This window comes from Oncorhynchus nerka, linkage group LG18 (assembly GCF_034236695.1).
Source record: "Oncorhynchus nerka isolate Pitt River linkage group LG18, Oner_Uvic_2.0, whole genome shotgun sequence".
NCBI lineage: Eukaryota > Metazoa > Chordata > Actinopteri > Salmoniformes > Salmonidae > Oncorhynchus > Oncorhynchus nerka.
Window position 1 is genome coordinate 73,948,600 of NC_088413.1, and position 22,954 is coordinate 73,971,553.

The 22,954-nt window shown below is 43.3% G+C and overlaps 1 protein-coding gene across 2 annotated transcripts; it reads right to left on the reverse strand.

The window, feature by feature from the left end:
- Positions 1 to 511: 511 nt before the first annotated feature.
- LOC115146433 (grainyhead-like protein 3 homolog) lies at positions 512 to 22,868 on the reverse strand. 2 transcript variants are annotated; one of them, XM_029688499.2, is made up of 15 exons: positions 22,744 to 22,868; positions 20,320 to 20,431; positions 20,156 to 20,217; positions 16,437 to 16,683; positions 16,199 to 16,284; positions 15,869 to 16,010; positions 15,285 to 15,396; positions 14,938 to 15,032; positions 13,292 to 13,450; positions 11,565 to 11,640; positions 10,228 to 10,358; positions 7,291 to 7,417; positions 4,205 to 4,290; positions 4,011 to 4,075; positions 512 to 1,632 (listed from the first exon to the last, which is right to left on the reverse strand). In XM_029688499.2, exons 1-15 carry the CDS (start codon positions 22,758 to 22,760, stop codon positions 1,515 to 1,517), a joined length of 1,635 nt encoding a protein of 544 aa, XP_029544359.2. In that variant the 5' UTR covers positions 22,761 to 22,868; the 3' UTR covers positions 512 to 1,514. The 2 variants fall into 2 exon arrangements, with proteins under 2 accessions (XP_029544359.2, XP_029544358.2); XM_029688498.2 differs by having other exon boundaries at positions 16,199 to 16,287.
- Between the last annotated feature and the right edge of the window lie 86 nt (positions 22,869 to 22,954).

Here is a 22,954-nt window from a genome sequence, read left to right on the forward strand (position 1 = left end):
TGACACACACACCCAAACACACACTGAAACACACACCCACACACTGAAACACACACCCACTCATGCATACACACACCCACACACACTGACACACACACACTGACACACACCCACACACTGACACACACACCCACTCATGCATACACACACCCACACACTGACACACACACCCACACACTGACACACGCACACGCTCAAGATGATAGAAATACATGACCTTATTGTTAAGATAATAAAAATGAGGTTTGTCATGAGACCAGCAGACATGACGAGACACACAATAACATGTATTCAGTGTCTGTGCTGAAGGCCTGTTTAAATTCCCTGGGCGGTGTTCTAATATACTCAATGGCGTAAACGAGGAGTATAAATTGAACTATTTGCATACATTTTCTTGGTAAGAGGCCTGCGTCCAGGGTAAGATTTCAGTTGAAGTGGATGAACTATAGGTCATCTTTAAACTATATCCTACTAAAACCATTGAAAGAAACATGTACACATTTTTTTTTTAGTGTATGTTTAATTTTCTTGGAAACGAGAGTCAATACAAAAAGAATCGCTATGGTAAAACCATAAGATATATTACAGGGATATAGCTACAGCATTGAAATGTTGCAAAAAAACATACAAAGAGAAATCTAAACGCCTTCACAAAAAAACTCAACTGAAAGATTTTGCAAGGGGTTGATCTGGAACATAGTGGTTCTAGCACAGTGGCTTGGGGGAAGAATTATGCGGTGACACAATACAACCTAGAAATGTGTACAGTCTTCTACTATAGAAGGCCACTGAGGTTTTTGTGAAGGCAATACCCGTGAAGTGGGAAATGTGTGACTTTGGTTCTAAAAAAGTACTTTGTTGGACAATTCTAGGGTGTTTGTTGGACAATTCAGGCTAAAGCATTATCCTATTGGTAGTACCATTATATAGCAAACATAATGGTCTGAGAAATAATATGGTAACAAAACTAAAAACTAAAGCAATTAAACAACGGCAGCATTCCCATTACTTGAGATCTCTTGGAAGAAGCGATAAGCACATGACAAGCAGCAAGAATGGCAGTCTGAAAAAGTTGACAACATTCACGATATGTCTACTGAAATTGAAATATGTAACTTGTGGAAATTTCTGAAAAGTGGGTCATGGTATCGCTGTGTGTCACCTCAAAAGAGACAACTCATATGTCATTCATTTCTATTTACATAAAATATTTACAGCATAGTCATAATTAATCATAATCGCTCTGTTATAAAATATATACCACAGTAAAAACAAAAAGTCAGAATGGGGTTAAATGGTATTTACAAAGTCAGTGACTGGCATCACTATAAAGCGTTCGGTCTGAAGTAGGTTCAATGGTAGAGTGGCTGGTCTGTCTTTGTCCTGTTGGCTCGGCCAATAGAGTCTCTCGCAGGGCAGTGCTTAATAAAGGGTTGAAATCGGCAGGCAGTTTGATTGGGCAGACCTTGCCATTTGGTGGCCCGAACATTTAAAAAAAAATGTCTGCCCTCTCTTCATAACTCCATGAGAGTGACCTGGAACTGACTGCTCATGACTTCAGAGATCTCTATGAGGAACGCTGAGTGGTTGCTGTAGTGTTCAATGATGTTGTCATCCATATTGACGAAAATCCTGAAAGACAACAGACAAAGAACAGATGAATGTCTTGTACCACACCTTTACATAACAGGCTACATGTTACGTAAATGACCTCTTTGCTGCTGTCTGGCGGAGACATTTTTTTAGTCATGAAACAAAAGAGTGAGAGGCCTCCAATTCCCTCAACACTGCAAACAATTAATCAGGCCAGACTCATTTTCCCAGATGGCAACCTGGCTTTACGGTAAGTAAAGCTTTGTTGCTAATCAAGCGATCTGTCTGCTCACGCTACCCGGAGGGAAGGGACTGATTGAAGACTATAAGCAGAACGAGAATGTTACAGAACCTGTTGGGTTCTCCATGTAATGTCAGCACACAGCAGGGCGGAGTGACAGAAGAACCACATGGCATTCAGGGTGACAGTCGCCCTCTAATCTTCTCCGTCAAGTCAGCTTCAACAAATGACTGCCTCGCAACATGTTAGCGTCACACCCGTTCATTGACATGGATTCTGGTGTGAAGACTACCGGCCTACTTTACTACTAGGGGTATGTCTCAAGCTGAGGGAAATGTTGTCACCTATACATCGAAGGACTTTACGTTTACTGGAAAATCAGAATAGTATATAAATCCCTTTGAAAGACTATGGCTCAAGCATTGAACACACAATGGACGCCATTATTTCATTTCATGGTTCACATGTTGACAATAGGGATACCAGCTCTTCCTCAAAGGTTCGTCCCATTCAATTGCATCCACCTCGCAACCACATGTTTGCACAATAAGGTGGCTCCCTCCGCCTTAATCAAAACCCTTGTCTGTCAGAGTAGCTACCTCTTTTCACTCAACGAAATAGACCAAAACACTTCCTGGTGTAGCTACGGGGATGGGTAGATCAGATTAGAGAAACATAAATATTGTCAAGTAAAACAATCACCTGACTCATCCATCTTTCCCTCCTGTTTCTTTCTCTCTATTGGAAGATTATCACATTCCAGCCGACATCGAGCTAGCTAGCTCACCTAGCCAGTCTGTCAACTTTGGTTGGTTTCCTTACTGAGGACATTACAGTAAAATAGAAGGATGTGTTGCAAAAGAAAATAGTGAAACGGTAGTGTACTGGGAAAGATGGGTTAGTCTGTGGACATCCTGAGGGTTTGGATTAAGAGTGTTCTGTATATGAGATTGAAAATGGTGGCAGAAGAAGACTGTCCGTTAGGTTACTCCATTCAGGGGAGGGGTGGTAGGGTTGGGTGAACATTTTTAAATATGGGGATTAGAAACTAAGCTAACAATTAGTGTGATAGAACCCAGAATATATCTGCAATGTTGAAGCTCATCCACTAAATTAAAAAGTTGTACAAAATAAAAATAAAAATAGCCACCTGTCCCTTTTTAATAGCCATGGCACATGGCACATGGCACACACATGGCGCACACATTTCAGCAAATAAACGTGCGCTTCACATAAACGCTGGGTATAAATGTAATTGTTTATGAGGATACTATGAATCACCATGAATTGTGTGTGAGGTCTAATGTTTGATATGTCACATTAGATAATTCAGTAATGACTCCAAAAAAAAAAGTCTCATCCATTTTTATCGGCAGTAAGAAACTGCTAGCCATTGGCTGCTAACAGCTGAGAACTGCTAGCCATTGGCTGCTAACAGCTGAGAACTGCTAGCCATTGGCTGCTAACAGCTGAGGACTGCTAGCCATTGGCTGCTAACAGCTGAGAACTGCTAGCCATTGGCTGCTAACAGCTGAGAACTGCTAGCCATTGGCTGCTAACAGCTGAGAACTGCTAGCCATTGGCTGCTAACAGCTGAGAACTGCTAGCCATTGGCTGCTAACAGCTGAGAACGACGAGCAATAAAACAGTTAACAACTTCGGGAGGACAGACCCTCTGAAATCGTCCCATTGCCCATCTGGTGGCTAAAGTAAGAACTGCCGAAAATTCCCAGTCAAATAGGATAATTATTATTCTATTATATATATATATATATATATTTTTTAATAGAGACTAAGTCAATAGAAATGTGAAGCAATGTGTAAATGATAACACATTTGTGCAGGAAATTAAGAAATGTATTAAAATGCTGGAATTAAACAATTAATAAGATCCTGTCTCTAACAAGAGCCTGTTGTGTTCAGTGATTTAAGCAAATAAGAACTTGGGCTATTAATGAATGTTTTACGGTAAGTAGTATATCCTGCTGTGCATCTACTTAATCAAATCCAATACATTTCCCTTCAATTTACTGTAACTTGCTAATGCTACTTGGGAAAAGCATTGCTAATTATATAGCATAGCTAATTATATAGCATAGCTAATTATATAGCATAGCTAATGCTAACACTTGTTCCTCATTGATGTAAAAAGAAAAGGCCTCAGAAAGTAATTTACCCTCTTTTGCATTTCTTGTATATTTTCCCAATGGAGTCCTCTTGCATGCCATACTTTTCAGAAATCTGAGAAAGGAACAAAGGAAAGATTAGTATCACCGTCAACTCTACAGTATTCTCTCATGCTTGAACGATGAGATGCTTGGACGATGACGAAGTTGGGTAAGGAACAAGTATTAAGAGTGTACTACTTACCGCTTGTCTCAGGCCTTTCAGAGTTGGGGTGTTGAGCATGAGAGCATCGAACACCTCCTCGGACTCTGTTCTCACGTACAAGAGTACTGCAAAACAGGACAACAGAATAAGTCAGCTTGTTTACCAGACCAGGAGAAAACAGGACAACAGAACAGTGCCGTGTATTCATTGAAGCCAAAGGAAGCCAGGATTCCCTCCCAAAATTGTAAAAAAACAAAATGTTTACATTGAATAATGTATCTTTCTTCTCTCTGTGTTTCATAATTTTCCTTCAATTTGCTAGAGGCTGAATGTATCTCACCGGAGAAAGCATCCAAGTGAGCGAAACAGCGCCCCTCTGTGTCTGTATGTATAGCCCATCTATCTGATGCTTTCTGGTCAAAAAGAGTATGATATTCTTCCCGCCCGTAGCATTGAATGCAAGGAACCCAGTGAACATTTGACCTCCCTATGAAATAATAGCTAATCAGCATTGAGCTGAACTGAGTGAGCTCAACTGTGAATGGCCCTGGCACACCAAAAATGTTTTTCAAGTGAAGCCATTTTGGATTTGGCTTCATGCCAGTCCATCGCATCAAAAAACCAAATGTCACTGACTGAGAACTTGAATTGTTGCATCTCGTTGTGTTTTTGTCCTCCAGTGGCTAGCTAGCTAGCTAAAATTGTCCCCTTTCCTAAGTTAGCCATGGATGGAGATAGGGACTTGGACTTTTGGTTTGACTTAATTCTCCATACTGACCAATGAATAGAACAGCCATTCTGATTTAACTATAAATTCATACATTTTGCCCCTGACCTGAGAGGATGGAAGTTCAACATGTAGCTAGATGTAGTAGGCTACTGTTAACTAGTGTGGTCATCATTGCCAATGAAAGGAAATTAGGCTAGCGAGCAAGCATTTTAACCAGTTAGCCCAGGACAACAAAAATAAAATAAAAATGTGTACTGTATGACAGTCCTATAAGCTTTCGTCAACATGAAAGAGAGGAGGATGGCATACGCACACACACAAATCAGAACCATGGACAGCCACATATTTACACTGAACAAAAATATAAACACAACATGTAAAGTGTTGGTCTCGTATTTCATGAGACCTCGCTTCATACTCGTCGCCAAACCCACTGGCTACAGGTTACAAGTCTACAAGTCTCTGCTAGGTAAAGCCCCGCCTTATCTCAGCTCACTGGTCACCATAGCAGCACCCACTCGTAGCACGCGCACCAGCAGGTATATCTCACTGGTCACCCCCAAAGCCAATTCATCCTTTGGTCGTCTTTCCTTCCAGTTCTCTGCTGCCAATGACTGGAACGAATTGCAGAAATCTCTGAAGCTGGAGACTCACATCTCCTTCACTAGCTTTAAGCACCAGCTGTCAGAGAAGTTTACAGATCACTGCACCTGTACTTAGCCTATCTGTAAATATCTACCTACCTCAACCCCATACGGGTATTTATTCATTTATTTAGCTCCTTTGCACCCCAGTATCTCTACCTGCACATTCATCTTCTGCCGATCTACCATTCCAGTGTTTAATTGCTATATTGTCATTACTTCGCCACCATGGCCTATTTATTTCCTTAACTTACCTCATTTGCACTCACTGTATATAGACTTTTTGTTTTCTTTTGTTCTACTGTATTATTGACTGTATGTTTTGTTTATTCCATGTGTAACTCTGTGTTGTTGTATGTGTCGAATTGCTACGCTTTATCTTGGCCAGGTCACAGTTGCAAATGAGAACTTGTTCTCAACTAGCCTACCTGGTTAAATAAAGGTGTTCTCAACTAGCCTACCTGGTTAAATAAAGGTGTTCTCAACTAGCCTACCTGGTTAAATAAAGGTGTTCTCAACTAGCCTACCTGGTTAAATAAAGGTGTTCTCAACTAGCCTACCTGGTTAAATAAAGGTGTTCTCAACTAGCCTACCTGGTTAAATAAAGGTGTTCTCAACTAGCCTACCTGGTTAAATAAAGGTGTTCTCAACTAGCCTACCTGGTTAAATAAAGGTGTTCTCAACTAGCCTACCTGGTTAAATAAAGGTGTTCTCAACTAGCCTACCTGGTTAAATAAAGGTGTTCTCAACTAGCCTACCTGGTTAAATAAAGGTGTTCTCAACTAGCCTACCTGGTTAAATAAAGGTGTTCTCAACTAGCCTACCTGGTTAAATAAAGGTGTTCTCAACTAGCCTACCTGGTTAAATAAAGGTGTTCTCAACTAGCCTACCTGGTTAAATAAAGGTGTTCTCAACTAGCCTACCTGGTTAAATAAAGGTGTTCTCAACTAGCCTACCTGGTTAAATAAAGGTGTTCTCAACTGGCCTACCTGGTTAAATAAAGGTGTTCTCAACTAGCCTACCTGGTTAAATAAAGGTGTTCTCAACTAGCCTACCTGGTTAAATAAAGGTGTTCTCAACTAGCCTACCTGGTTAAATAAAGGTGTTCTCAACTAGCCTACCTGGTTAAATAAAGGTGTTCTCAACTAGCCTACCTGGTTAAATAAAGGTGTTCTCAACTAGCCTACCTGGTTAAATAAAGGTGTTCTCAACTAGCCTACCTGGTTAAATAAAGGTGTTCTCAACTAGCCTACCTGGTTAAATAAAGGTGTTCTCAACTAGCCTACCTGGTTAAATAAAGGTGTTCTCAACTAGCCTACCTGGTTAAATAAAGGTGTTCTCAACTGGCCTACCTGGTTAAATAAAGGTGTTCTCAACTAGCCTACCTGGTTAAATAAAGGTGTTCTCAACTAGCCTACCTGGTTAAATAAAGGTGTTCTCAACTGGCCTACCTGGTTAAATAAAGGTGAAATAAATACAAAATGAGCTGAAATAAAAGATCCCAGAAATGTTCAATTTGCACAAAAAGCTTCTTTCTCTCAAATTTTGTGCACAGATTTGTTTACATCCCTGTTAGTGAGCATTTGTCCTTTTGCCAAAATAATCCATCCATGGGACAACAGAATAGGCTGTTTACCAGACCGGGAACACAGTAGCGCTGTCTGTATATTTGCTTTGGGTTTGGGCCACTTTCATTTCAATTCAGGAAGTGCGCTGTATTTTCAATTCAAGAATTTAACTTTTCTATTTACCTTTCTGTTGCTCCTCCAATCTGGCCTGCTTGCTTGGTGGTGGGCTTCCACTGCTCTGGTCCACTCTATCAGGGTAAAGTCTCTTCAGGGAGGTCCTTTCAACCTCTTCCAGCGTTGTGGGAGGTGCCTACACAGAGAACAATCATTAGGGACAGTTCCTCTATAGAATTTGATTGCTTAATTTCCCATCCCAGCCATTTTATGGCTGGAACAGTCATAGAAAGGAATGTTATTATCACTGCTAATGAGGTCTCCCATGACCCTGAAGGGATGCAGATGCAGAGAGATAAAAGGTTCCAGACCAGAAGTCTGTCTATCTAAACTATCAGAGACGTAACTCTGTGTTGTTGTTGTTTTTGTCGCACTGCTTTGCTTTATCTTGGCCAGGTCGCAGTTGTAAATGAGAACTTGTTCTCAACTGGCCGACCTGGTTAAATAAAGGTGTTCTCAACTGGCCTACCTGGTTAAATAAAGGTGTTCTCAACTGGCCTACCTGGTTAAATAAAGGTGTTCTGAACTGGCCTACCTGGTTAAATAAAGGTGTTCAGAACTGGCCGACCTGGTTAAATAAAGGTGTTCTGAACTGGCCTACCTGGTTAAATAAAGGTGTTCTCAACTGGCCGACCTGGTTAAATAAAGGTGTTCTGAACTGGCCGACCTGGTTAAATAAAGGTGTTCTGAACTGGCCTACCTGGTTAAATAAAGGTGTTCTGAACTGGCCTACCTGGTTAAATAAAGGTGTTCTCAACTGGCCGACCTGGTTAAATAAAGGTGTTCTGAACTGGCCGACCTGGTTAAATAAAGGTGTTCTGAACTGGCCGACCTGGTTAAATAAAGGTGTTCTGAACTGGCCGACCTGGTTAAATAAAGGTGAAATAAAATACTATCAAAGTTTCACAACCTGTCAGCGAGTCACATTTTGTATTGTATATAAGACAGAACATTTTCAGACTATTTTTTTATCAAGATTAGGTTAATTTGTTTGGGGATTTTTCGGTTCTCTCCCCTCTTAAGAAACTGGGATTTTCTAAGACATATTTTCTTTGACAGATGGAATGATTTATGGGACTCAGCTAAGTCTTGTAAATCATCCTACCCTCAGAGCTCAGAAAAGCAAATGACCCCCTTCACCTTTATCCTAAATTAGGGAACATCTCTCCCTAGCTTCTTCTCTTAAAGCAGTGAAAATGTCTGTACTGTCAAGTAAGTATGGGAGCATTAACACTTGGTAGAAGACTGAGCACACACACACACACTCCCCCTCCCCACTCCCTAAAGCCCAGACTGTGGGAACTAAATGCCTGTCAGAACAGGAGCCCTTACCACCTCCACTGGCTTGTGTCAACAACACTGAAAAGTGGGGGGCTCGGTGAGTGTGTCTGCCAGGTGTGAGTGTGTCTGCCAGGTGTGTGTGAGTGTGTCTGCCAGGTGTGAGTGTGTCTGCCAGGTGTGTGTGAGTGTGTCTGCCAGGTGTATGTGTGTCTGCCAGGTGTATGTGAGTGTGTCTGCCAGGTGTGTGTGAGTGTGTCTGCCAGGTGTGTGTGAGTGTGTCTGCCAGGTGTATGTGTGTCTGCCAGGTGTATGTGAGTGTGTCTGCCAGGTGTATGTGAGTGTGTCTGCCAGGTGTGTGTGAGTGTGTCTGCCAGGTGTGTGAGTGTGTCTGCCAGGTGTGTGAGTGTGTGTCCAGGTGTGTGTGTGTGTGTGTCTGCCAGGTGTGTGAGTGTGTCTGCCAGGTGTGTGAGTGTGTCTGCCAGGTGTGTGTGAGTGTGTCTGCCAGGTGTATGTGTGTCTGCCAGGTGTATGTGAGTGTGTCTGCCAGGTGTGTGTGAGTGTGTCTGCCAGGTGTATGTGTGTCTGCCAGGTGTATGTGAGTGTGTCTGCCAGGTGTGTGTGAGTGTGTCTGCCAGGTGTGTGAGTGTGTCTGCCAGGTGTGTGCGTGTGTCTGCCAGGTGTGTGAGTGTGTCTCCAGGTGTGTGAGTGTGTCTGCCAGGTGTGTGTGTGTGTGTGTCTGCCAGGTGTATGTGTGTCTGCCAGGTGTGTGTGTGTCTGCCAGGTGTGTGTGAGTGAGTCTGTCAGGCGTGAGTGTGTCTGCCAGGTGTGTGAGTGTGTCTGCCAGGTGTGTGAGTGTCTGCCAGGTGTATGTGTGTCTGCCAGGTGTGTGTGAGTGTGTCTGTCAGGTGTGAGTGTGTCTGCCAGGTGAGTGTGTGTCTGCCAGGTGAGTGTGTGCCTGCCAGGTGGTGTGTGTGTCTGCCAGGTGGTGTGTGTGTCTGCCAGGTGGTGTGTGTGTCTGCCAGGTGTATGTGTGTCTGCCAGGTGGTGAGTGTGTCTGCCAGGTGTATGTGTGTCTGCCAGGTGGTGAGTGTGTCTGCCAGGTGTATGTGTGTCTGCCAGGTGTATGTGAGTGTGTCTGCCAGGTGTGTGTGAGTGTGTCTGCCAGGTGTATGTGTGTCTGCCAGGTGTGTGTGAGTGTGTATGTCAGGTGTGAGTGTGTCTGCCAGGTGCATGTGTGTCTGCCAGGTGAGTGTGTGTCTGCCAGGTGAGTGTGTGCCTGCCAGGTGGTGTGTGTGTCTGCCAGGTGGTGTGTGTGTCTGTCTCTTTGTGTAGGTTCCTGCAGGTTATCCCGTGTGTCAGTCACACTAGACTTGAGTTGAGTCGAGGAATCTGAATAGCCCACCAATTAGTTTGTCTGAGCTTGGCATCTGCCTCTCCTCACTTTCCCTGATACTCTCCCTTATCCCAACCCACTTTTCCCACAAACTTATTTTCCCACACCATCCCCCTCCCCCTCCCCCTTGTGTGTGCCAGAGCCTTGAGCTACAGTCCCGGGATAGCAGGGAACATGACTCAACTCACTGTTGTGGTGGTGAACTCCAAGATCCCTCAATCCCAAAGAAAGATAAAGAAGGGTGGAGTAGATGAGGGAGGAGGGAGACCTACCAGGCCACAGCGCTGCATGTTGGAGAGGTGCATCTCTGGGATGAAGAGGACGGGGTTGGTGACATGGTCCTCCAGGGTTTTGAAGAAGGTGCTGTCACTTCCCATGGAGCTGGACACCACTGACTTGATGGCTGAGGAGGGAGAGGAGAACACTGGGTTAGAGTGAGCATTATAGAATCGCCTGTTAAATGAAGACCTAAAGGGCTTGTTTTCCCCGGGTGCTTTTTAGTCTATGAGTAGGGTTTACCTGAGTCTGGGAGACTGTCTCTATGACATTGTAATGCTTGTGAGTCTGAATTATCCTCTTTAAAGGTAGAACAGGTACTGAATAATAACACTTCATACAAGTGGGGATAAATCCAAAAATGCCAATTTGATTAGAAACGCATGGGGTCTTAAATGACAATCACAGACTGAGAATGCAGGATGTATTTCCTGCTTGTCTGTTTCACTGGATTTAGTCAGACTATTTCAACCATGTAATGGAGTGGAGATGGACTTGTGAAGGCCAAGCCTCATGATAAAAAAACTGATGAAAGCAGATACCCAACCTGTAATTAAATTACTTATGCTGACCACACCACTTGTGTTTCTTGCATGAGTGTTGCAAAAATAAATGTACACTTTATTCAATAATAGAATCCAAACTGCACACACGCCCGTGCGACAACGAACCTCTACGTAGCCAGGCCCGAAAAAATAGAACTTGGTTTTATTTTTGCCACTTGAGGCGCTGCAAGTCCCGCCTCTCTCATTTTCTCAATGGTTTTTAGGAGGTCCACACTCCAGTGCAGTTGGTTGTAGTAAAGCACCTTAAAGTTGGTTGCCAACCGCCATATAAAGTCCACAGAAGAAGACTGAAGGAGAAGAGTTTACTAGAAACACATTTTTACCCTTTTACCTGGTGATTCATTATTGGAGTAGAGAACAGACGGTTTTGTGTGGCTCAAAATGGGTCAAAATTCTACAAAGATCTAGGAAACAAAAGGACTTTGAGCATTTCATGTAAAACATGTTTATATCCCAGGACAAATTAGCTAGCAACAGCTAGCAACAGCTAGCGAGCTAATTGTCCATGAATGTTATATGTGTTTCGACCTGGACCGAAATTAATGTTATTTTTGATATTTCATCCTGCGTGTCCTGATCGCGTCTGGTGTGGATGAACAACATCAACATGTGCACAATGGCGCGCGTGGGCGCATGCACATGGCCGTCATAGACAGCATGTTTGACACCGTTAGATGTCTCCTGGGGTTTACATCTGTCATTGGGTTAGTGTTTGTGTGCGGATGTCGCTTGTGATTATTTTTCTGAAGTGTCTGAAGAAGTCTTACTTTTGGAGTCGATGACAGTTTTGCCCCTCCTCTTGCTCCTCTTCCTGTCCTCATCCCTCATCTTCCTCTCTGCACCCTGAGGAGAAAGACCCAGACACACATGGTCACAACTCTTCTCTGACAATTTTAGTCCTCATTTTGCTAACCAGCCATACAACAATGTGTTTATTAGAGAAGAAGCAGCAATAAAATAATACATCCGATTTTATGTCATGGTTGACCTAGCCTGACTAGCAATGTAGTCCGGTCACACCGCTCCACCTCATCACATTGAGATACAGCAGGTTACAACAGTGATGGGACAACAGTGATGACGGAACACTCATTCACCAGCTGCTAAACCAGTTTGTTTGGCTTGTGTGTCAATGAGCGGCCCGACACATTATCACTCCACTGTGTCAAAACAGCTAGTGGCAACGGATGACACATCCCAAAAGGTGGATAGATTGAAAAGATTATACATGGCCATAGGGGCATTTGACGACAACTATCAGATTTCAAGCCAACAATGGGATCAATGACTAGGTCTGTCAGACGTAGGTTCAACTTATGAACCAGACATCTCTGAGATTAAATCATCTGTTTTCGTCACCTGCACAGCTTTAGGTCATAAACTAGAGATACAGTAACTGTATAGGACTTAGTACCAAACCTTGGGGGATACCACTAAATATATATTGTAAAGCGTACAGTGCATTCGGAAAGCATTCAGACCCCTTGACTTTTTCCACATTTTGTTATGTAATAGACTTATTCTAAAATGAATTATTTAGTTTTCCTCATCAATCTACACACAATGCCCCATAAAAACAAGTTTAGACATTTTTGCAAATGCATTAAAAAAACTGATATCACATTTACATAAGTATTCAGGCCATTTACTCAGTACTTTGTTGAAGCACCTTTGGCAGCGATCACAGCCATTTTCAGGTCTCTCCAGAGATGTTCGATTGGGTTTTTCAAGTCCGGCCTCTGGCTGGGCCACTCAGAGACTTGTGTGCTTAGGGTTATTGTCCTGTTGGAAGGTGAACCTTCATCCCAGTCTGAGGTCCTGAGCAGTTTTTCATCAAGGATCTCTCTGTACTTTGCTCCATTCATCTTTCCCTTGATCCTGATTAGTCTCCCAGTCCCTGCCGCAGAAAAACATCCCCACAGCATGATGCTGCCACCACCATGTTTCACCATAGGGATGGTGCCAGGTTTCCTCTTGACGTGATGCTTGGCATTCAGGCCAAAGAGTTCAATCTTGGTTTCATCAAACCAGAGAATCACCTAAAGGACTCTCACGGTCTGAGAGTGGCCAGACTGTGCCTTTTGACAAACTCCAAGCGGGCTGTCATGTGCCTTTTACTGAGGAGTGGCTTCCGTCAGGCCACTCTACTATAAAGCCCTGATTGATGGAGTATTGCAGAGATGTGGTAGAAACAGCTCAAGGATGATCAATGGAAACAAGATGCACCTGAGCTCAATTTCCAGTCTCATAAAAAAGGGTCTGAATATTTATGTAAATAAGGTATGTTTTTTAAAATATATTTGCAAACATTTCTAGAAACCTTTTTCTGCTTTGTCATTATGGGGTATTGTGTGTAGAATGTTGAGGAAAAAATGTATGTACGTAACGAAGTGGAAACAGGTAAAGGGGTCTGAATACTTTCCGAATGCACTGCACATTACACATCTATAAGCCCTTAGAAAAAATGACATTTGAGATAGAGATCTTTACTGACCTTATCACAGAAGATTTTGACCTGGACTGCAGCTCTGTGGATGAGGCGGTTGGTGCCGGTGCTGAAATCATAGGTGTCGATCTGGAGGTTGAGAGGAAGCCCCTTCACCCCCTTCTGAGAGGAGAAGTCTGTACTCAGAGAGTTAATGCCAATGTACACCTGGAGAGAGGAGAGATGAGAATAGGGGTAAACATGATATCAGACAAGGAAACGTACAGTATTAATACTGGTTTCAAAGAAACTAATAAAGATTACACATCACGGGCACAACACCTCTCCCCTATGTTACCTACTTTTTGTGTGCGTGTACTGACATGTATGTGTAACCGATTGATACACACGCAAACTACATGTTAATGTATTTTGTCCGTTATGTGTCGGACCCCAGTAAGACCAGCTGTCGCTAATAGAGATCCTGATCATTTTTTAAAAAATGTGAGGACTTTCTAGAACTGTTATGGTGCCCTTTAAAAAAAAAAAAAAAAAAAAAAAAAAAAAGGTCCTTGAGTGGTATTGAGAACCTTGAAAAATCATTAAACCATTTACGCAATTCACAATTGCTTCACTAATGTTCTATTCAATGTCATATAACGAGAAGTGACAAAGAGAGGTCGCGTGAGTGTGGGCGGCTGGCTGCCCTTTCACCAATGAGGTGTGACTGAGAGAAAATAAAAAGATTGAGTGACAAGCATAGACACATCTCTGATCAGGAAGAAGTGTGGAGACAGAAAAAGCTTAACAAATCAAAAACTAGGAATCTATGGACACGTGTTGTGATGACCCCATCGTTTTGGCTTGGCAACTCTCCAATCTAAAACGTGCGGACGTTCAGTGTAACAGAAAAGCTGTTTCCACTACGGCTGTGTCTTGGTAAGGTTTCAGGATATAAGAGGCCCTGATTTTAACAGACTTGTTCTGGGTAAAATGTGATGAATTAGTATATCACTGGTTGTGACAACAGGTGCCTTCAGTGTTGAAATGAGCTTTACTCTCTCATTCCTTCCAACCTGTCCTTTCCTTTCTCCCTCTCCCCCTCCCTCTCTCCGTTCTCCCTCTCTCCCTCTCTCCATTCTCCCTCTCTCCACCTGCAGGGAGTTTCACTGCCTCACCCCTATGGGCGTGAGCAGATTGCAGTAAGCGCTCTCGACGTGTCGCTCTTGCCTTGTGGTGACAGGCGCCCCGGGGCGGCTGCATGCCAGGGATTCCTCCCCTCCCAACCCACAGCGCTCCCTCATCGCCCCATTTCAGCTCAACGGATAGCGTGGCTAGATAAATAATAGGGCTGTTCCTAACACTGTGACTTTATCTGTCTGTGTGTGTCAGTGTGTGTGTGTGTGTGTGTGTGTGTGTGTGTGTGTGTGTGTGTGTGTGTGTGTGTGTGTCAGCGTGTGTGTGTCAGAGTGTGTGTGTCAGAGTGTGTGCGTGTGTGTGCGTGTGTGTCAGCGTGTGTGTATCAGCGTGTGTGCGTGTCAGCGTGCGTGTCAGCGTGTGTGTCAGTGTGTGTCAGAGTGTGTGTGTCAGTGTGTGTGTGTCAGAGTGTGTGCGTGCGTGTGTGTGTCAGCGTGTGTGTGTGTCAGTGTGTGTGTGTGTCAGTGTGTGTGTGTGTGTGTCAGAGTGTGTTTTTCCAGTTTCCTGGCTGCGCTTACCTTCCCTTCCTCGTTGGGGTTCCAAATGAAAGACAGAGCATTGAAGGCCACCTCTTCCACATGGCTGATGCCACTGAACACCTCTTTGTAGTCAGCTAGAAGACAGATAGAAAGATATTGATATAAGGAAAATAAAGTGGTTATCTGCTCTGACAAGATCCAGGCTTATGAAAGAAACCAGATTGTGGTTTTCTGTTCTGAGTAGATACAGGCTTACGAAAAGAAGCAACAACTACTAATAAAACCTTCCAGTCATTGACATGTGTTGTTTTAAATGTAGAGCTAAGGCAAATTCCTGTTGCTGATCCTATGCATGTGTTTATGTGTACATGGTAAAGGTTGTATACCGATGTCAATGACCCTCTGCTTAACGGTCGGCTGCCTTGCGTGCCAGTGATTCCAGCACCTCAGCTGGATCTCTGCACTCTTATCATTCTCAAACACCGCCATGACCACCGTCTGGAGAAAGAGAGAGAGAGAGAGCGGCCATCAGACAAGGTACATTTTGTGTAGCTTGTGTGCATCGCCAACTCCGAGAAAGGCAAACTACTGGGCACGTTTCATTCGCAAAGGCTTGTGTTTTCTCTTTTCACCAGAGAAAAGAGAGAGGGCTGTCACGCAGACCTTTAGCTCCTCCCCCTGTTCTCCCTCTCGGCCTGACTAACTGGCTGACACGCATTGGGTTTGGCCCCGCCAGACGAAATATGTGTTGGCCCCGAACACTGAGCCTGGCGTAACTCCAAAAGCAAAATCACTCATCACAAGAAGAGAGAACAACGTTCCCACCCTGCTCCGTCTACCATGACAGTCAACAATGGTGAGGAGAGAGGGGGTTTTGAAGGAACATACTTTTACTGGGGTTGTGTCAAATAGAACATCCTCTGGTGAGAGGAACTGTCCTCTTGGGTGATGTCATCAAAGCTCGACTCACCTTGACTTTGTTGGAGGACGGGCTGTCCACCCCCTGTAGGGAGATAGGGTAGAACTGGCCCTTGTTGAGGTAAACCATGGGCAGCTGGGACGACTTGTGCTGGGTGGCTTGAGGGGCTCCCAAAACGAACTGAAAATCATTCCTGGAGACAGAATGTTAACGGTCAGCATTATGTTTAGCCTTTTGAATATTACTGCCATTGCTTTGCGAGTTATACACAGCTCGATGATATTCATTACCTTTAGCCTTATTTAATTAGCATTTTCGATACTTGGGCGTAGCTCAGCACAGGTGTTCTAATTTGATTTGATTCCCAGGGCACATAGCTACCTGTATCTCTCTGGAGGGGAGTTGGTGTAGGAGTCAGAGTACACTGGACTGGGCTGCTTGGTAAAGGGATCACTGTAGGGTAGAGCCTGCTTCAGAGGAACACAATAAAAAAGTAATGAGGAGATGGAATGTGAAAAAGAAAGAGAGAGAGAGAGGAAAACTAGAAGGGGAGAAGTTGCCAGAGATTAAAATGTACAAATAAACAAGATGGCTGCTTTGGTTAGAACAGTAAGCTTACCTCAGTGGTGGCCTCAGGGAAGGCTGTCTCTGTGGGCCACTTCTGGGAGAGCAGGGAGTCAAACATGTTGTTGATGGCCTGCTTGTCGTAGGTGTCGGCGCTGGAGTTTTGAGGGACAGAGGGAGGGCAGAGGGACGACAGCTTGCTGTTGAGGTCCAGCGCCTCCTGGGGGTGGCTGGAAGAAACGTTGATGATGTTGGTAGGCGTCTCCAGGGAGACCAGCTCGGGGGAGGAGCCACTCAGTGTCCTGGGTTGTGGGGGAGGGGGGGGGGGGGGGTTTAGATACAATACCAACCCAATTAGCCACTCCTTTGATTGACACTCAATTAAATAATGGAGATGTTTGATAAACAAAACTATTCTGAGAAACACTGATTGTCAATGGAACTGCCCTTCCTTCAAAAAAAATCCAGCTCTTTTATACAGTAGCCTGTACAGCAGCACACATACACACAGTTCCCGACATAAAATGTGTTAAAGTCAATAAGAATGAATAAAGCCAGTGTAGTTCTCAGAGTCCACTGAGCACACAGTGCTACTGAAAGTGAACTAAAGAAAGCTGGGTGGGAACTGTTTACCGCCTAATCCCAATATTTCTTCCCCTCTTTCTTTATTTGAGTTGTCGAAAGGGACTGACTGCCGTGTTTGACGGGACAACAGTGCGGCCACCGACGGCCATTTTTCAACCCAGACAAAAGAGAGGGTGAGAGAGAGGGAGAGCTGGGGCTGCTTCTCCTCCTTTGTGAGTCAGAGACAGTGTTGTTCAGGGGTGGCAAGAGGAGGAGTACCACAGCCCATAATCCCTTGGGGTTCTGTTTGACAGGGGGATTAGCCACAAGCTCACCCAACTCTGACCTTGCCAAAGCCTTGCCCTTTTTCTGCAGCTTGACTCCATGACATAGGAACTCCCAATACCACCCGGGTTCCACTTAAAAAAAAACTTTACCATCCGATCTTCCCCATACCCCTTTAGTGTCTGCCTCTACGGTTTGATTGACAGGTGAAATTATCTTGGCCTTTAACCTCATCGCTCAATCAAGTCCATACTCTTGGTAATGTAAACAATTGCTTAGATATCATCTTTTGGGGTGGATCAGCTAAATATTGCGGAAAGAATATTGGTTCCATCAATGTAATTGTCTGCATCATTTCCAATCCCCCATATATTTTTGGGGTAGATATATATATCCATATACACATATATACATACACATACCTAATAGACATATATATACACATATATACATACACATACCTATATAGACATACATATACACATATATACCTACACATACCTATATAGACATACATATACACATACCTATACACATATATACATACACATACCTATATAGACATACATATACACATATATACCTACACATACCTATATAGACATACATATACACATACCTATACACATATATACCTACACATACCTATATAGACATATATATACACATATATACATACACATACCTATATAGACATACATATACACATATATACATACACATACCTATATAGACATACATATACACATATATACATACACATACCTATATAGACATACATATACACATATATACCTACACATACCTATATAGACATACATATACACATATATACATACACATACCTATATAGACATATATATACACATATATACATACACATACCTATATAGACATATATATACACATATATACATACACATACCTATATAGACATACATATACACATATATACATACACATACCTATATAGACATATATATACACATATATACATACACATACCTATATAGACATATATATACACATATATACATACACATACCTATATAGACATACATATACACATATATACATACACATACCTATATAGACATATATATACACATATATACATACACATACCTATATAGACATACATATACACATATATACATACACATACCTATATAGACATACCTATATAGACATACATACTTTTTAAAAGAATATACCTTTATTATTATTCCCTACAAACCCTTCCACCGATCCCCCAATTGGAGTAAACTAATAAACACTTTGGCTTTTACCTTCAATTTCTACATCTTAATACACATTTTACATTCACAGTCTATTTTACAATAGTTATATTTTGTTTGTTTTTAGTCCTTCCTCTATTTCTGATGTCCATCCAATTTGATTTCTATTTGTAACTGTGCTATTTCACAAAAGGTCTGAAAGCATATACATGTTACAGACCCCGTATGTTCTACATGTTTTATCTTGCTATTAGTCCCACCCTTCAGCTCCATTCAACCCCTCCCATCTGTCTCTCAACATCATCCATTCCCACCCTTCAGCTCCATTCAACCCCTCCCATCTGTCTCTCAACATCATCCATTCCCAGCCTTCAGCTCCATTCAACCTCTCCCATCTGTCTCTCAACATCATCCAGTCCCACCCTTCAGCTCCATTCAACCTCTCCCATCTGTCTCTCAACATCATCCATTCCCACCCTTCAGCTCCATTCAACCCCTCCCATCTGTCTCTCAACATCATCCATTCCCAGCCTTCAGCTCCATTCAACCTCTCCCATCTGTCTCTCAACATCATCCAGTCCCACCCTTCAGCTCCATTCAACCCCTCCCATCTGTCTCTCAACATCATCCATTCCCACCCTTCAGCTCCATTCAACCTCTCCCATCTGTCTCTCAACATCATCCATTCCCACCCTTCAGCTCCATTCAACCTCTCCCATCTGTCTCTCAACATCATCCATTCCCACCCTTCAGCTCCATTCAACCCCTCCCATCTGTCTCTCAACATCATCCATTCCCACCCTTCAGCTCCACTCAACCTCTCCCATCTGTCTCTCAACATCATCCATTCCCACCCTTCAGCTCCATTCAACCTCTCCCATCTGTCTCTCAACATCATCCATTCCCACCCTTCAGCTCCATCCAACCTCTCCCATCTGTCTCTCAACATCATCCATTCCCACCCTTCAGCTCCACCTCTCCCATCTGTCTCTCAACATCATCCATTCCCACCCTTCAGCTCCATTCAACCTCTCCCATCTGTCTCTCAACATCATCCATTCCCACCCTTCAGCTCCATCCAACCTCTCCCATCTGTCTCTCAACATCATCCATTCCCACCCTTCAGCTCCACCTCTCCCATCTGTCTCTCAACATCATCCATTCCCATCCTTCAGCTCCACCTCTCCCATCTGTCTCTCAACATCATCCATTCCCACCCTTCAGCTCCATTCAACCTCTCCCATCTGTCTCTCAACATCATCCATTCCCACCCTTCAGCTCCATTCAACCTCTCCCATCTGTCTCTCAACATCATCCATTCCCACCCTTCAGCTCCATTCAACCTCTCCCATCTGTCTCTCAACATCATCCATTCCCACCCTTCAGCTCCATTCAACCTCTCCCATCTGTCTCTCAACATCATCCATTCCCACCCTTCAGCTCCATTCAACCCCTCCCATCTGTCTCTCAACATCATCCATTCCCACCCTTCAGCTCCATTCAACCTCTCCCATCTGTCTCTCAACATCATCCAGTCCCACCCTTCAGCTCCATTCAACCTCTCCCATCTGTCTCTCAACATCATCCATTCCCACCCTTCAGCTCCATTCAACCCCTCCCATCTGTCTCTCAACATCATCCATTTTGGATTTCTATTTGCCATATATTTTCCAGATATCAATCTTACCTCTCTGGCTTGTACATACTGCTGCTTCGGCTGCATGCAACCATTTTCTGTTCTTTTGGTGTCTGTGAACATGAGAGACAACAGTGAGTTGTTTCTGTACAACACATACAAAGGAGACAGGTGGAACTTAAACGGGTGGTATAACACACACACACACACACTACCTTGCACTGGTCGTAGGTGAGTAGGCTGTCTGTGTAGGCCCAGGAGTCCATGATGAGGTTACTGTAACACTGGTAGTTGAAACTCTCGTTCTGAAGGACCAATCCCAGAGTCCTGCAGCACACAGACCAGGAGAAACATGAATAAAGTCACATGATTTTTAAAAAAAGGCTTCACATTCTGAATAATACATTAGAGTGAAGGAGGTAGCACTTGACTTTGTAAATTAAATGACATTTTTTTGGCATGTTTTGGCTATGGGAAGTGCCTATGCGTATGTTAACTTTTGTAGTAGAAATGCAAGACTTAATCCTGTGAGTGTCTGCATGCTAATAACAACCTTAAGCACTGCACATACTTGCCCCTGGGCTAGGAGGACGGTTTCGATTGCAAAACCACAGATCTTAATAAGATATTTGCTGCTCACTGCGTACAGTAGATGCCAGAGAAGTTCAACATACTAGGGGCCAAGAGCTCACCCACACACAAGTATGCCTTGTATAATAACCTCAAAATAATTACGTTCACTAGAACTCAATCACATTATCAGTTACCTCAGAACGGTATTATGTTTAATTTTTTTTTTATGAAAAGAAATAACATTTTTGTTATAAGCCTTTTCCCTCCAGGGGGCCATAGGGTCGTAGTGACTTCTTAAGTACAAAGGTTAGGATCCGAGCTGTCAGCTGTCTGGAAGGCTCTGGGTAGCCAACAGTCCAGACACAAAACATGGGATTTAGGGGAAGGATCAGTAACTCCTTAGGATAAACAGAAAGAAAATTGGGATTTTTTTGGGGGGGGGGATTTCCTGGCTACTGAGGATGGAGTAAGCTTCCTGTAAGTTGACCTGGAGTGGCCAGTGTGCAAACAGAGAAGGTTTACCTATGAGCTACCACATAATGTGCTGACAACAAAAGGAAGACTTCAGGCATTGACATCCTACGGTGTTTGACCAGGAGTGAGAGAATCACAATAAGGGCGTATTAGCAGAAAATAATGTTGTATTATCCCTGTCCTTCCATACCTCTTAAGATTCCAATACAATTGTTTACTAAAAAATGCCTTCTCTCAAAACTACAACCCACCACTGCAAAGACTGATAACAGACACCTGTTGTAAAGATACACCTGTTGTAAAGATACACCTGTCTCTCCCCTCTACAGACACTCACCTGCCTCAGTGTACATTAACACCACAACATTCCATTAGCTACTCTTCCCCTTACAAAAAAAAAGGTGCCGTTTTGAAACTGCAGTAAAAGTGCAGTAACTGCAGTCGACTGTGGTATTTTGGATGCAGTAATTGCAGTATAACTGCATTGTACTGCAGTTATACTGCAAAATTATTGCAGTAAAAAAAAAAAAAAGTTTTTGGGGGAGACGCATTATTTGCTGCAAACTGCAGTTATACTGTACTCTGACTGCCATCTTTTTGCGTAAGGGCCTTTCTCTAAATACTGCTCAATACAAATGTTACAATAGAGAATCTCTCTCTCGACTTTCACCACTACATTATGTAATTCAACGCATTCTCCAAGACATTCAGGAGGCGGGTACCAGTTTCCCTCTCCCCCATTGTGTGTTGTACCCCTTAGGTTAGTGTCAACACTGCCTATGACAGGCCAGTTTAAACCACGAATCCCTATAAATACACAACATAGCAGGGGGACATCGAAAGTGTGTGTGTGTGTGTGTGTGTGTGTGTGTGTGTGTGTGTGTGTGTGTGTGTGTGTGTGTGTGTGTGTGTGTGTGTGTGTGTGTGTGTGTGTATATGTGTGTGTGTGTGTGTGTGTATATCAGGTTCTCCACGAAATATACTTTTAGTAAAAACACACCTTTCACATGATGGTCTCATTGCACAACATAGAGAAACAGAGGTAGAGAAGAGGGGGCCCTGAATTTCTCCTCCCCTCTCTCTCAGGAAGTGAAGGTAACTCTTACTGTTCAACAGAAGATGATGAATGGACAAGTCAGCACTTGCATCATAATCTATTCTGGCCCTCAGCAGAAAATAAAAGGTAAAGTTACAAAAGCAGTTACAGCCAAAAGAGCCTTACATCAATCCAACCAAAAGATGCACTTATGCATCTTATGCATCTTTTGTCACTTAATGCAGTAGTCGTAGAAAACAAAAGGTGATCCGGAGTTTCCCACTAGGAGAAACAATCAATAGGAAGCTCTACGCAAATAAGTTACTTACATTTTAACCCGGAGGTTCCCGAGTTTCCGATAGCATGTGAATGCGGCAATAAAATATTAGACTGTCGAATACAGTTGGTTGCATTTTACCTTAGCAGGTATACACCACAAGACAAGTCCAAACTCATTTCCCTTAAGGAACACATTCTAGCCCCAGAACACCCCCATTTAAACCCTTTAAAACATAGCATGTCCTCAGAGAACCATGTAAAGAAGTTGTCAACTTACTCAATCTCTTTGGTCATGACTCCTTTCCAAGACAGCAGAGTTTAGGTTCCTCTGGGTAAAGACTCCTCTAGTGGGTGTGGGTGTTGTCTGTCTTAGCAGAGAGAGTGAGCCTGTTTTGAATCCTGTCCTCACCAGCTCCCCACATTTATTTCATGCTGACAGGTAGCTTCCCTCACTCGCGCCTGATTGGCCGAGGGCTCCGGAGACAGGT